This window comes from Streptopelia decaocto, assembly GCF_964273445.1.
Source record: "Streptopelia decaocto genome assembly, chromosome: 2".
In the NCBI taxonomy this organism is placed as follows: domain Eukaryota; kingdom Metazoa; phylum Chordata; class Aves; order Columbiformes; family Columbidae; genus Streptopelia; species Streptopelia decaocto.
In genome coordinates this window covers 153,927,223-153,942,862 of record NC_138655.1, presented here as the reverse complement: position 1 = coordinate 153,942,862, position 15,640 = coordinate 153,927,223, and the positions used below count along the sequence as shown (strand labels likewise).

Below are 15,640 nucleotides of genomic sequence, written 5' to 3'. Positions count from 1 at the left end.
GATATGATAAAACTGTGATATTAAAGATAATGTTAAGCTAGAAATTACATCAGATATGTAATGAGCAAAAAATAATATCATATTATTTTAAGACTGGTTAAGAAAGGAAAACACAAAGTAAAGACAACATGATACTCTTTGAAGCCTTCCCAAGATGAAATCTTCTACATGAATTGGCAATCTTGTTCCACCTTGTCAAGGTGCTTATGAATATAAAAGGGGTAAGGAAATGCTAACAAGGCATTATTCTCTGAGAATACACTGAATGTAGCATAACAACTTTGCAGCATATCAAAAGCATATCAGCTTTCGTTCTTAATTTATTATGAGACAAATCTGTGGCTTCTTGCTATAATTTCAATGTCAAACATAGTAAAAAAAAAAGTGGGCAAACTGGGCTCTCTCTCACATCAGTCTAATCTTAGAGCCTACAATAACCATCATCTTATCAAAATTTAATATTGTTTAAACTCTATGCCACACTGTCAACCCATCATTAAAGTAGTTTTAAGGATATAACATGACAGCTGTCTACCAGTGGGCAGCAACTTCTGAAAGTGTGGTCAGGTAATCTTGTTCAATTCAGTCAAAAAGTAAAGTTCCCAGTGCACTAATAGCTATAACAGAAGTTCCCACATTGTAGCAAAGCCAAAACCCAGCATTTCCCTCCTGTAAAAGTAGTAAGGGATTTTAAATGTGCTAAAATACTTCTAATTAAAGGTTCAGATAAACTGCAGCCACCCTGTCCATGTCCAAATGCCTTCCCAGGTAGTACCGATTCAGTCTAGGCTCAGCGATGGGAAGAACAGGAATAACAATCTGCTGTGGAAGAAGCAATGGCAGAGACTCGTCAGCTGAAGTCTGATCAGCTCAGGCTGATTCATCCACATGGTACCATATGATGACAACAATCTCAGCTCTGCAAATAGTCCAGCTCACTAGTGTGGCATGACACTCAAACTAAAAACCTCTGCTCTTTAGTACTGCCATAGCTATGCTACTTCTGGATTCAGAGTTAGGACAGTTGAGTCAGAGGGTCCCTATCTTACTGCTGGTTTTATCATGCAGACACATGTCCCACAGGGGCTGAATAACCATTAGCAGCTTCTGGCAACACCTGTAGCTCCCATGCTGTCTCCAAGGCAGCAACCAGAAACAGTCTGGCTTAATTTATGAGCAGGGACTTAGAACACCTTAAGATGGTCTGGCTCTAAATTCACATTGAAAAGAACACTTTAAGCAGGAAGATTAACTTGGATCAATACACATTATCATGGAGCAATTTTCACTTCCTATCATGTTTGTTAAATGCTATTTTTTCAGGATGGAAAAGAGCACAGAAGTCTTGCACTCCTTTAATTTTCAGGGTGACTCCTTTAAAAGTTTTCAACAGACCTGATTCCAAAACACATGGAAGTCAGTAAACTGTTGCTGTTGCCCCAAAAAGCTTTCAACCAGCACCATAATTTACTCAGGAGAATTCATATTGCCAAACTAGTGAACTCCTCTCCTAAGCGGCAAAGTATGGCAAAAAGAACCACTACATAAACAAGAGAGCCAAAGTCTGCTGAAGCAAATATGCAAGGACTGATGGGCTCAGTTAAATTATCATGTACTTCTAAAGAATCTTCACTCTAAATTCGGCTCTGACATTTACTTAATGTGTTGCCTGTCATTTCCCCATTTCTAAAGGAGGAATGGTACTTTACTCAAGACTCTCATAGGGAAAATTAATATTTTCAGGGCACTTTAAAAATTAAAATAGCTATATATGTTTGCCAAGCTACCCATCTGGATTGTGGGCACACTGAGAGCATTTTTGTTGCTGTGGATTGTGCATATATTCTCAGTTTCAGGGTTTTTTTCATTGGTTGCTTAATAAAATGTGTGGCCATAGATTACTAACGTAATCTATGAGATACATATATTTGCATAGGAAAAATATGTTGCTTTTATTTCAGGCTTAGAAAGGTGGCTGCTTACAGGAAAGAGCATATTCTAGGAATACAAACACTGGCTGTTTTTTTTTCTTTTTATCCTAAGCCTAGCAGAGAGAGAAGCCAGTTTGCAAGCTTATCCACTGAAGCCTAAAGGGGCTCGTTCAGTACAGCTGAGTATCTGCTAAACAGATCATCTAGCTCTGATTATAGACTGCTGGTATTGTTGGATGGACATGATACCAACTTGTCTAAACACACGCCAAACTTCTTTCTGTTGAATGGCTACAGATGCCACTCTTGTACAGAAAGTATATTCCAGCATTGAAAAGCACTCTGGCTATTGAATTTCATGAGACGGTACAGCTGCAGCAGCAGTGCTATGTGACAGAGTTGTGTATTTTTGTAACATATATGCAACTTATAAGGAGATAAACAGTGTCTGATATGACAACAGGACATGCACCAAGCCCATAGTCACAGCTATAAGTTTTCTAGTACACACATATGCTACTCTGTATTCTGTTCTCCTGTCATCTGTAGCTTTGAAACCACTGTGCAAAGGATATTGAGAAAAGGATGAAGAACTTAAAATGTAATCATCCAAATTAAAGTGTACATACATGGTACTACAGCCTGTGAGCGATTCTTCTGCATGTTTTCCTCCTGGAGTGCGATATTGGTGGCATTGGGTTCAGCCTGATAAGCACACAGAGCTTCCCACTCCTTCTCCAAACGATTCTTGTTTTTCAGATGATCTTCCATGTAGGACTGGAAATAAAGAATACTTTAATAAGCGTTGACTTATCCAAGCTCAAAGGTAAGCTAAAATAATGTATTTCAGGATGGAAAGCAGAATGGGAAGACTTAACGTATAATTCAGGGCTTTTTCAAATAAGAACTTGCTCACAACTCATTTCCAGCTTTCCAAACTGTCAAAAGCTCAGATACTTTGACTTTATCCTTACAGAAGGGAAGAACAGTCAGGAGTGAAAAATCAGAGCACGGGAATCCTGAGCTTTGGGGACAAATCACACTCAGTTTCACAGCTAATTCATTCACTTAACAGAGTCAATTTCAAGTTTATTTGTGCTACACAGAATGAGAACACTAAGATATACCAGTGCTAACAGAAATGTTTGAAAGCCCCAGCTACTGAGCTTCAGGAGAAAACTATTTCTTCTTCAGTACCTAGAAAGTGTAATCCCAAATGCCTCTTTCATCAGGCAATGAAAAAAGAAACAAAAGTCCATTGATAAAAATTACTGACTACAACAACAGTTCATATCAAACCAAAGGCTTTTACAAATAAAGTTCAAGCACATATGCAAGTCACAACAATGATACAGCTGTTAAGGAGAATTAAAAAATTGCCAGGATGAAGCACCAGGTCATTAGGAACTTGTCCTGCACAGGGACTGGCACAGAGAGGGTCTTGAACTGAGAAGGTGTTAATTAATATTAATATACATTGTTAAAGATTGTACCTGGCATTCAGTAAAGTCAACTGTGTTAGGAGAAACATCACCAAAGAAAAATGAACTGGCTGTGGCAGGAATGACAGCCCATCAGAGTATATTGGTGCAGGTCTTAAGTTTTTGCAGATCTCCCAAGACCAGAAACTCAGTACACCAGTGGATCAGGAATTCAGTTCCAAAGGTTTGCCAAAAGTGAACTAAAACCCTATTCCTTCATCCCATGGACCTGAAGATCATCCAGGTAGATGAGGGGAAGAGAGCAGGAAGGGGAAAACCAGAAAAACAGAAATCTTTCCCTCCCTTTAACATAAAAATTAAGAAAGTGATCACCTCGTACTGTCAGCCTACTTATAGAGCTAATTTGGCTTTCAGAGCCTGTATTCTCCTCCTACAATAGGCAACAGAATAAACTCACATTACACCCAGTCTGTATTTGTAAACTGAACTCCGTACTACCTTTACAAGGTAGGTTGAAGTTAACATCCTTAAACAGATTAAAGAAGGGACAGACTGTTTAGTGGACAGGCTCAGGTTCTGCAGGGGATCAGGAGCAGAGCTGTGGTCGCACCTGGCCCAAACCTCAGTCAACGCAGCTCCTGCTGGAGCACTCACTGATACAGCCCCATCTGTACCAACACTTGTCTAGAAAACGCTCCTGGAAAGGATTCACTGAACATTATAAAAAGCAGCTTAATTGCTTAGAAAACCTTTTCCGTAGACAATCTTCTCTCTCTCGTGCCCTCTCAGCAGGTTTAGCAGAAGGTGTAAAAAGCTCGCAGCTTGTCTTCTGCCAAATGGGAGCTCTGCTAAAGCTGTCGCTCCACCGCACCCCCAGCCCCCCCGGCAGGCAGGGTGCTGCTCTCTCTTGCAGCTAGAACGGGTTTTCGGTTACAAAAGAGCCCCTGACACACAGCTTTGTTTTGTGCAGGGTTTGTCGGCTGTGTGTGTCTTTACGCAAGATTTGTAAATCAAACCTGTTACTGAAAAGCAATTCAAGAAGCAATGCTTCCAGAAAGGATATCTTTAAGGATATAGAAATAGATCGCTTTAGAAGAAAGGTTTCTAAAGGAGGTAAAAAATAGTGGTGGCCTAGATACAGTCAAAACACCTGCTGTGTGATTGCTTCTTTTCTGTAACGAAGGAAAAAAGAATCGCAGTGGACAGAGCTGTGACCTGACGGATGGGGAGCAGGGAGAGCCGCGCCTGTTAGGGCAGTGGGTCAGCTAACGTGTTTCCAGCCTTAACCTGCAAGTTAATGGGAGGAAAGTGTCTTCTGGTAGTTTCTTTGTCCTTGCAAAATACTGATGCTACTGGGGAAATGAGGGAAGCTAAAGATCCCGTTATTTTCTCCTAATAAACCTGTGCCTGAACACGTACACTGAACACAATAAAAGCAAAAAAACCCCAATGATAATTCATCCTAAGTAGAGAATAGTTGGTATGTAAGAATTTTTATGAAGCAAAGGAAAAAAAAATCAGCAAAACCTTCCAATATGACTGAGGCAAGACTCCTGGCCTCAGAGAGGCTCTTTAGCATGCAGCAGGCAGGGACTGGGCAGTCGAGGACCAGCCTGTAGCATCTTCCCATTTTAAACCATAATTTTATAATCTGATTCATTTTGACATGCCCATCACCAATATCCCGTAGACTTCAGGGACATTTTATGCAGATGTACAGATCTGTCAATGCTGAATCTCGCCAAAATACTCAGATCCACAAAGCTGTGGGAAAAGGGCCATGAACATTTGATTCCTAAGGCAGGGCTGTATGTGGCAAGGAGCTTCTTGTTGGCTGCAACTTATCTATTTGATGATTTCAAGGACTGTATTGTAAAAAGATTTTAAATTTTATTTTTAAATCATCAAATGTGACACAGTTAAGGTAATTTGATTGCTTTCAGTGCACATGAATTTTTAAATAACTCACCTCTCTTTAAAAAGGAACACACTCTTTATTTTTACCTTCCTTTTTCAAGGCATCCTGAGTGCAAAGAGAAATTAATGTTCAAATGAAAACACACTGAAATCTTTAACCAGACAACCATTTCTTGTGTAATATCAACACCTGCATTGCATGGATCAGATTCACAGGGCACTTCCTGACAGACCTTGAAAAGGTGTTTGACTATTTGAACAGACCCATGGATGGTTCTGCACAATGTGAACACCTGCTTTACGCACATTTAAAAAAGCTACCAGGAAAGAAGCTTGTTTTAAAACATTCAGAAGCCACACAATTCCCTCAGAGTTGAATAATCTTTCATTTACAGTCCTTCAGAGCCCCTACTCTCATCCCCATTTTGTTAAACAGAAGCTTCGTGATTTTGAAACACCCTCTTGGGAGGTGCTGGTTGTACATTAAATTGAGTGGAACTTCTGATATTTTAAAGATTGTATGTCTACTCAAATCTACTCCTTAATTAGGATGTTTTCATGAGGCATTCTGCAGTGTTTGCCTGGTACAAAAGGAATTCATTACCAACGTGTCAAACATGCACATGATTTTCCTTGTCCCAGAGCAGCAGGTAAAATAAATAGAGGTTGTCACCACTGTTATTGTAACGCTTCTCAAAGCCTGATGGAAAAGGCAGAGGTCTGGTCTCACCAATATGTCCACATTGAGACAAATCCTGTAAACCCAAGTATATGCTATTATTTAAACAAACACTGCTTGGCCAGATCTCCTGATGTACCTTAAATTTCATTGTCTTAATCTTCCTTCCACAGGGCCCCACCTGCAAGGACTCTTCTATGCACGGATGATACTCGTTACCAAACTTTATGGGAACAAGGGGGATGAATCAACATTATGTGGAGAGATGTTGTAAACATCTATTATTATTGTATGAGACATGGCAGTTGTAAGGCAAAAGATGAACTTTCAGTCAGAGGATTAAAAACTGTCCCAGGGACAATGAATCTCCGGCAAAAAGAACCAGGGCCAGTGGCAAATATTAAGACAGAGTCAATGTGCCTGAACAGCAGAACACGCTGCCCAAGGAAGTGGTGGAGTCACCATCCCTGGCAATTTTTAAAAGACGTATAGATGAGGCTCTTAGGGACATGGTTTAGTGCTAGATTCAGGTTATGGTTGGACTCCATGATCTAAAAGGTCTCTTTCAACCAAAATGATTCTATGGTTCTAAAGACAGAGCAGAGCGGCCTGGCTTGGCTTTGGTAAAGCTTCCTGGGTGCTTGGTTGATGTTCTAACATGGTGTCAAAACGCATTGCTTTTCTTCTCTCTTTACTCAAGGAGAGGCATCCAGTGCATGCTCTGTGACTAAATTAAGGTTAACAAATATAACTATTAAATTCTAATTCTCTGGTCAATCTCCAAATACCTTCTTCAGAGATAGTATGGTTTGCATCTGTCAAGATATTTGTTTTAAAACCACCTGTTTTATTAGCTGATATTCAGCTATTACGAAAAGCAATTATTTTTGACAACATACTTCCAATGCGTACTTGATTAGACACTCTTCTCACAGCTGAGGATGTCTCTTTTAATAAAAAGATGGGCAACTGTTAAACTGACAGACCTCGACAGGTCTAATCGAATTTCAAATGTCAGCTGAAGAAGTGGATGGGACATTATCTTAATCCTTGTGAGCGGTGACCACTCAAATCCACACCTTTCACCTAACAGCGTGAGAGCCTCTGCTCTCAAACCCTGGTTGTTTTTTCCAGAGATGCAGAGGGCCAGTGCTGCTTCACTGGGCTCCTCTGAAGGAATCTGGATAGGAGAGAATTTGCCGCGGCTATTACGCAGCAAATTGTGAACTAAACAACCATACTTGAAACAATTTGTTTTGTTATTCTCTTCAATCGACTTAAGTAAAGGCTTTTATTTGGCCTTTGCTCCTTGCTAACTTGTAGGCCACATTGTTCTGGCACAGGACACCCAGCATTTTTGCTATTCTGCTTAAACGTTGCCTTCTTCAGTGCATACGACATGAACTACATGTAAGAGGAAAATGTTTTCGCACAAATCCAATTTATTTTCAACACAGCACAAGATTTTCACCTTCATTTTTGTGGCTTAATACCTTATCATTACTGGGTTCACAGTAAATTTCTCTGTTCCCACCCATTATACTCAAAGTGCTATAGCAGTTAGAGACAGAAGGAGTCTATCTGATTTCGCCTTTCCAGGACTTCAAATGATGCCTTGTGTCTTGTACTTCACAAAGAAACTTTGCTAACAGGTGTCCTGTATCTAAAGCAGAAGCCTACAACACAGTCATGACTGTTTCCTGGGGCACATACTGTTCTGAACGATACTTTGTATTCCTGGAAATACTCAAAGATTTTCAGTAAGGAACAGGAGTCCTCATTTGAGATGGCTTTTTCACAGGGATGCCAATAGTATTGCTTTTCTATTGCAAACTTATTTTGCTACCCATTGTCTCAAATGCATTTATTTAAATCCTAGTCTGTTTACACAGAATATTGCTGTTCTGTATAATTTCCTCTTGTTTCTATTTCATTGTCTTCACAGATCATGAATTAATGGATCTATGCAAACTACAGACATCTCTTCTTGTGACTCTTCAAAGATAATTTAAATTTGTTGCATGTGTTCTCAGGTCTAAGGTTTTCAAACTTCTGAATTACTCCTCTGTCTTCAGTTCTGTGCAGAACTTTACACTGTGATACCACTTGTAAAAGTCATTAAGTCACTTCCATCCACTTCCAGATCGTTATTTAAAAAGTTAAATATAACTGGATCTAACAGCAACTCCTGTACTCTGCCAAACATTCCATACGTAGCTTTTGTTTATTACTTTTTGTATATCATCCTGTAGCTACATTTCAATCCACATAATCGTCTTCTAAAACATTGACACTAATTTTTCAATTAACTATTCATGAGAGTTTCAAGACTTTATTAAAATATAGATATATTACATCTGTTGTTTTCACTTCATCTACCGGGTTTAGTTAAATAAAAAGCAATCAAGTTTGTCCAGGCCAGATTTATTCTTCATAAAATTATGCACATTCTTACTCATTGTGCAGCTACCCAATGGAAAGGATGGAGGAAATGAGCAAATGCACAAAGGAAAGACTCCAGCCTTCCCCATCCTCTTAAATGAGACCCTCACTCTTACGTCCCTTTTATGCCCTTGAAAAATCTCTCACTAGATAATCAGCAATTTCTTTTTTAATATGTTTTCCATTATTTTCTAGGGCTCAGTCTGGACTTGGGGAACGGCAATAGAAAAGTTCATTTGTCTTCTCCTCTTTCCTTCTCCTCACTCCTCTTTTATAAAATTCTGATTACTTTATTCTATTTTGGTGCACCCACACTTGTCCAGATCTGCTCAAATAAAGCTCCCTAAGTGTCCCTATTAGACTCCTGAGCCATATTCAGACCACACAGAGCACCACAATAGTTCTTGCTATTTGCTAAGCATTTCTCACACCTCCTAACACAGTTTCATAGCAACGATTAAGTTACTTTGGGCTCCTCCTTGTTTACAGATGGTCAAGCTTTCTCTCTGAGCTGTCATGGTGTTCTTGCAGAGATCAAGGCCTGGGAGCTCATCACATGTGTTTCCATGAAGAATATTCACAATGGTGCCCCATGGAAAGAAAACACAGGAGCAGAGCCAAACTCTGCCCATTCCTTTCCTCCCCCTCTTCCTTAACAAATCAGACCTTAAAGAGAGGATGCACTATCTCAACCAATTTAGGTCTTTCAGTCAACTAACACACTAAGAAAATCACAGTTCTCTCCAACAGTTATAGTTCTGTTGAAGCACCATCAATGTTTCTGAAGCTCTGATCCAGCCAGCATGCAATAATGCAGAGTCTATAGCTGTTACCAAGAGCAGCTCCACCTCTGAAATGTCACGCCAGAACTGTTCTTAAAAGCACTAGTTTCAGTCCTAACATGGCAAATCAAGTTTTCAATGTTAATTGTAGAGAACTCTGACTTTATTTGGCTACCTACATTGAGTTCATATATATATGTTTATATACAGATGTATATAAAATAAAAATTCTGTTGTGGCAACTCATTGTCAATACCTCCCAGAACTCATATCTGGAAGAAATCTCAGTAATTTCACATCTGACAATAGTGTCTCACAGACTTTCAATCCTGGGGAGCATTCTGCATCCACTACTGTCAATGGCAACACTCCTGACTTCACTGGAGCCAGGATTTCATCATCCGATCAGTCAGTCTAAACGCTAAAGTCTAAAGGCTCCTTTCTCTTTTCTAACTTGTCCTGTGCCACCCCAGATCCCCTGATCTTATCAGCGAGAACTAAGTTAACTACAAATGAAAAAACCTAGGAAATAAAAACATGGGAATCGGTATTTTGTCTTTATAAAATACACCAAGAAATTATTTTGCCTCCTTATTTTTCCTCCTCAGTGTTTGCAGCCGTGTTCTCACCAAAATGTATTTTGATCTAATTTTTCTCATATTTCTCAGTACCTGATTACACCAGTGAAAAGAATAGCTTTTACACTTTTTCAATGAAGTATCAAAAACTACTATGAAGCTTTACTGGTAATTTGGCACAAAACACTACTAATGTCATATATAATATGGTAGGTGATGAAAAAAAACTAAAAAAAACCCCAAAACCAAAAGAACAAAAATCCCAAACAACCAAACAGAAGGAAGCAATTCTCTGACACAGCAACTATTTAGCCTGGATGAAAACAGTATCCCTAGATTGTTTCAAATAGGATGTACTATTAGGAAATAAATTAACTTCTATGGCGATGTCAGCCAACAATAAAAAATGACATCCCATAGTTTCAATTTTATATTTTGAGATGTAAAGATTGTTGTAAATAACTAAGCATGTACACCAGGGATGTCAAACTCATTTTCACTAGAGGCCACATCAGCCTTGCAGTTGCCTTCAAAGGGCCGAATGTAATTTTAGGAGTAGTTAAATTTATACAGTACACTCTGTACACAGAAACCACTGTCATGCTTTAAGCATGCCATCTAAAATAATTTAAAATTATTGTCCTTGGGTGTCTAGAGAAGTATCATCTTTGCATGAGCAGTGTATGACATTATCAAACTAGACTATCGTGCAACTTTTGTGAGAATGACTGTAATTCTCAAGTACATTAAATGGCCACGTATGTTCTGTTTACCTAAATTAATATACCCTTGATGTAGCGTATATCACTGCCTGCCCCTCTCTTAATGCTCTGATAATAGAGTTTTGTAACTTGTAAAAGGATTACTTCAATCCAATCAGCAGGTGCTGGGATCAGCGTGTGTCAGACAAACACTCACTAATCCCTTTTCTTACAGCTCCCAGCTGCCAAAGGTGCTCAATGAAATCCCAATGAAATGGCTGGATACAACCTGGTATGGACTGCTGCAGGTTTTCAGCTCTGGAGGAAATCTTGGAAAATACATGTGATGCTAAGCATTGCTTGAATTGGGAATGATGGACGCAGGTATGCTTTTAAAAGGAAACATAGCTAAGAAATTAAACATAAAAAAGAGAGAATGCTCTATTATGAAATATTTACTCTATTTATTCTGGCTCCCTAAATATGGCAGAAGATGAAGAAATTAACTCTACAAATAATTCCTTCTTAATGATTATCAGCTACTTAATGGTGTCTTCTAGGTCTTAAAATACAACCACCCCCATCTCCACCTCCTTATCCCCTTTCTTGAAATCTAAATTATGCCTATGAAATTTCACCCCTGCAATTACTTTGCTTTAAATAAACTTCGACAAAAAGGAGAAGATGACTACCATAAAAGGAATACAATTTGCTCCCTTACGATCTCTGTATTTCTATAGCTCCTTCTGCCCAACTGTCTGAAAGGACTCGCATCACTTCTGCAGGGGAGGTGAGTGTCGCTGGAATCGCTGCCGCTTCACAGACAGGAAATGAAAGGGCAGAAACTTCAACCTGATTTTCTCAGGGTCACAAAATATGCTCCTAAACCACTTATTTTTCAGGGAAATGCAGAACCCAGTCTTCTTGACCACTATTTTTTCCTTTTTCCGTGATCACGTCTATAGAAAGGGCTATAGGTTGTGCAGCTTTCATGAATTCACATCTGATAACACTTTTGTAATTAGAGCATACCAAATGTTCTGACTCCAATGGAATGAGAACAAGTTTTGGTTTGGGGGTTTTGTTTAGAAGCACAGGGTTTAAGTGGCTGATGAGTAAAGGTATTTAATTTACGCACATGGTAGATTCTGTTTATACAAAGACATGCCAAACTAAATAATAAAGATCTGAAAGAAGAATCAGCCAAAATCAGTTTCCAGGCTTTCTGTGCCTCTTATGGTAGATTTCACAATAAAAATCTTAAATAATAAATAGCCTTTAAATAAGGCAAGAATGTTATTTCAATAAATGGAGGGCTAAACCTCTTAGCCTAATACTGCCATTTTACAGCATGGGATATGTTGTGACATTTACTGAAACCAAAAATAAATCCAAACAAAAAAAACCCCAAAACCTCCCCATTAAAGAGAACTCTGCAGGATAGGAACTGATGCCAAGGACAGTGTCAGTTGAGTTTCTCAACTGAGACATTTTGGGAAGTGCTTCTGGTAGCTTTGTTAAAAAACATAAGCACAAGATACATAGCTGAATAGAAAGTAGCAGAAAAATTGCAAAAAATATACAGATCAAGTCCTTTGACTCTTTGTGATATTAATAAATATTGACACTCGACTCCATTCTCACAGGAAAGTGTATTTTCTTCTTACACATTAAATCTATTTTTGAGATGATCCCTTCTTCTCACTTCACTTTTTTACTAATGGTTTGAACGTCATACCACAATCCAAGACATATTTGTGGTTCATTTATATGCCTGCTAATGATGCTCTATGCCTGAAATGAAAACTTTAAAAATATATTACTGCACACTAATTACCTAGCTGAAAACACAAAACCAAATTCCCTGCCTTCTTCCCCTCTGAGCCTCGCTAACTCAATTAAACATCTAAATTTGGGTTCCCGGTTGGGTACCGTATTTGCAAATTCAGATTTTAATGAATTAAAGTCTGTGTTTCTTTTCAGAGCACTTGTACAGTCATCTTCATTTACTATATATAAAAAAAAAATTACCAAGAGGTAAATATAGAATTCTGAAAACGTCATGTTTAAAAATAATCTTCTCTTCAAGCATGGTCAAGTTCTTCAGAGATAATGAGACTAGGAAAACCCAGGCAACCATGACCAAGTACATCAAAGTGATACTGCACATGATGTGATTTATAGATAGTCTGGCAAATTATGCCTCTGCTAGACAGTGGCCATCTTGAGAGGAGAAAGGAAAATATTATTTCTACAGACACAGAGCTCCCTGCTAGAGCAAATGGATAAGCAGTAATACTCTTACTACTCTTCTTAGATATGTGAATAAAAGTGAAAAGATGCTTCTCTAGGAGAAAATCATGACTTATAAAGGAAAACCTCTACTTTTCAGTGGTCTGGGGCGAAAAAAAAAGGTATCAAAATTGATAGTGAGAGTCAACACACACAGCAAAACATAGTAAAAAAGAAGCACGTACAGGTTTATGTATGTGAAAACTGACAATATGCAATAGGAAATCCAAGAAGTCTAGTAATCCACACTATATCTACAGCCTCGTGGCAGAACATGTGTAAGCACAAGTGAGCTTACAGTCACCTGTGAGAAAAAGCAGAGAAAGCACAGTCTGGATAATCAGCCTTTTCCTTAGAAAACTCCCATCACTGTCAGAGACGGGAAACTTCAAATTCCATTAACAACTTCAGTAGTCAAATCCTAGCACTCAAAACCATGTTGGAACCATGTCCCAGACCTAGGATGAAGGGAACTAACCCAATTACTCCAACACTGTGGAGTCTCCTTCTCTGGAGACATTCAAAACCCACCTGGACACATTCCTGTGTGATCTGCTCTGGTGAACCTGCTTTAGCAGGTGGGTTGCACTAAATGATCTCCAGAGGTCCCTTCCAACCACAACCAGTCTTTGATTCTATGAAGACATGCCTGACTTCTGCCCTATTCCTTCCATGTCACACTCATGGCCATGTCGCACCAACGTGCAGCAGGAGACTGAGCGATGCTGGCCATGAGAAAGATGCAGCTGGCATCTACCCAGCTCCCAAATCTACACAAGTGTCCCATTTTTTAGGTAACCTTTTATCTATGCCCCATGGGATTTTCAGCTGAGGTTGGACTAGCTCAGTGATTCTCAAACTCTCAAATGTTTTTCTCATGATGCATTCAAAAGGGATTGTGGAGTGATGGTAGAAAAGCTTTAGAAGTGTATAAGATGAAGACATACTCCCTACTCCTGGGACTCTTGGGTTTCTATGGAAGCCAGCAAGGGATAACACTTTAAAGAAGTTGGAGGAACACTGGTCTAATCCACAGATGAAAATATTTGAAGTGACAGAAGGCAAAATAAGAACAAGGGAAAAACAATGTGAAAGAGGACACAAAAAGAAGCCAAGAACAGACTGCAGAGGTCAACAAAGAAGTGAAATGATGAAAGAAGAGACTGCATTGCAAAGAAAGAAAATCAGAAAAACAAAAACTAGAACACAGCAAGTGAATAAAATGTTATGGGAAGAAGTGAATTTTGGTCGTAAGTGGTAACTATTAACATTTCTTTGTGTGCTGTTTCTTTCCTTGGAACACTTCCCTTCACATGCTGAACCAAAGAGAAAACATTGAGAGAGTGATATTAGTAGTAGTTTTGGGTCGACAGTACAAGTACTACTTACTGCTAAACAGGAGGAAAAAGCAAAATAAAGAACCTGAAATTCAGTGCATGTGTCCATGAGCCTGTGTGCAACGGCTAAGGATCTAGCAGACTGGGAACATATATTATTGATGAAAACTGGTAACAATTCGGAAGAGACTCAAAAAATTAGTAGATGGCCTCTCTTTCCATCATAGAGGTAACTAACTATAGGCTGCACGTCCTCAGTTTGGTTTTCACAAGCTTTTCCAATGTGGATTTAATATCTTTCATCCAGCTCTCCAAATATGGAATAGTTTGCTCTTAGATAATGAGGCCAAAACTAAACTCGCAGAATCAAATCTGACAAACCCAGGTGCAGAACTCCTTTATACTTTCATGTCATACTTTCATGTCTTAAAAAAGACTAATGAGGGACAAAAAAGGGCAAAAATATTGCCCTTCAATACAATCCTTTTTCTCTTAAAGCAAGTATGATTAGTTGTGAGAGCACTGGGACACCAGAGAATGGGGCTCTACTCCTGGCTCTACTTCTGACCTTCAGGTTAGTCTTGGTCAAGACAGTTCCTTGTTTGTGCCTGAGCTTCGTGGGCTAAAAAGACAGGATAATGATATTGACCTTTAAAAAGAGCTTTGAACCTACTGATCAAAACTGCTATTTAAGAGCTGGGTTATTATTATTTTGGTTACTGAAGTGAGTTGAAAGGTTCCCAGTGACTTTAATCAAAAGTTCTTATTTCAGGCACCAGAACCCTACCTGAAGGACGAAGTTTCTCAAAATTCAGTTGTGAGGATACAGAAATGGGAAGTCAAAGGCTGATGTACACCCTCAAATACTGTAGAATTTGACTCCAGCAGAACTTTAAACAACACAAAAGTAATTTCTGGACTTCCAGAAGAAAGAATGTATTAGGCACCATTAGAATATTCACTATATTAATAATAATTAGACACTATTATAATGCTTTCAGTCAAACTGGTCTAATGCAAACAAAGACATCGATAGGTGAAAGGAGGCAATGAGGAAAGAAGAAAGCACTTTTTGCAGGCAGGTATCACACATGTCCACCTGAGCAGCAGCTGGACGTCCCCCCTGCTGCCAGCCAGCAGTGACCTGGGGATTTTATGTTCCTGCTTCTGCGTGGTTGCTGTGATTAAACAAACCAGCTCTTCTGGGTGCCTTCCTACTAAAGCACAGATAAATATCTGCATCGGAAATACTCCTACATTTAGAAAAGCGTTCGTTTTGGATTCTGCATTAGTGCCATCCTTGACAAATTCCACCTCTTAAGTTCACCAGCCTACCCCACTGGCATGGTCACTGTCTCTCACCGTTCTGGTCTACATGGTTTGCTATGATTCTTATACATTAAGAAGAACCCTTGATGTCTTTGACTTCACACATAATTATAATACATACAAAACATGCTTTTAGAATGAAACTACTTCTTGAGGTATTGTTACTGCATGCTATTGAACAACTGCTATGTTTAAGCTAAAAACTCTTTG

General features: G+C 39.0%; 1 protein-coding gene across 1 annotated transcript in view; it reads right to left on the bottom strand.

Annotated features, from left to right (window-relative positions):
* The window catches only part of PTPRN2 (protein tyrosine phosphatase receptor type N2), a gene marked incomplete at both ends in the record, with an annotated part of 645,993 nt that overhangs the window by 57,217 nt on the left and 573,136 nt on the right, over positions 1-15,640 (bottom strand). Inside the window, one exon of the mRNA XM_082045523.1 lies at positions 2,561-2,708. Within this exon, the coding sequence (XP_081901649.1) occupies positions 2,561-2,708 (148 nt within the window). The remainder of the gene's footprint in view (positions 1-2,560; positions 2,709-15,640) is intronic.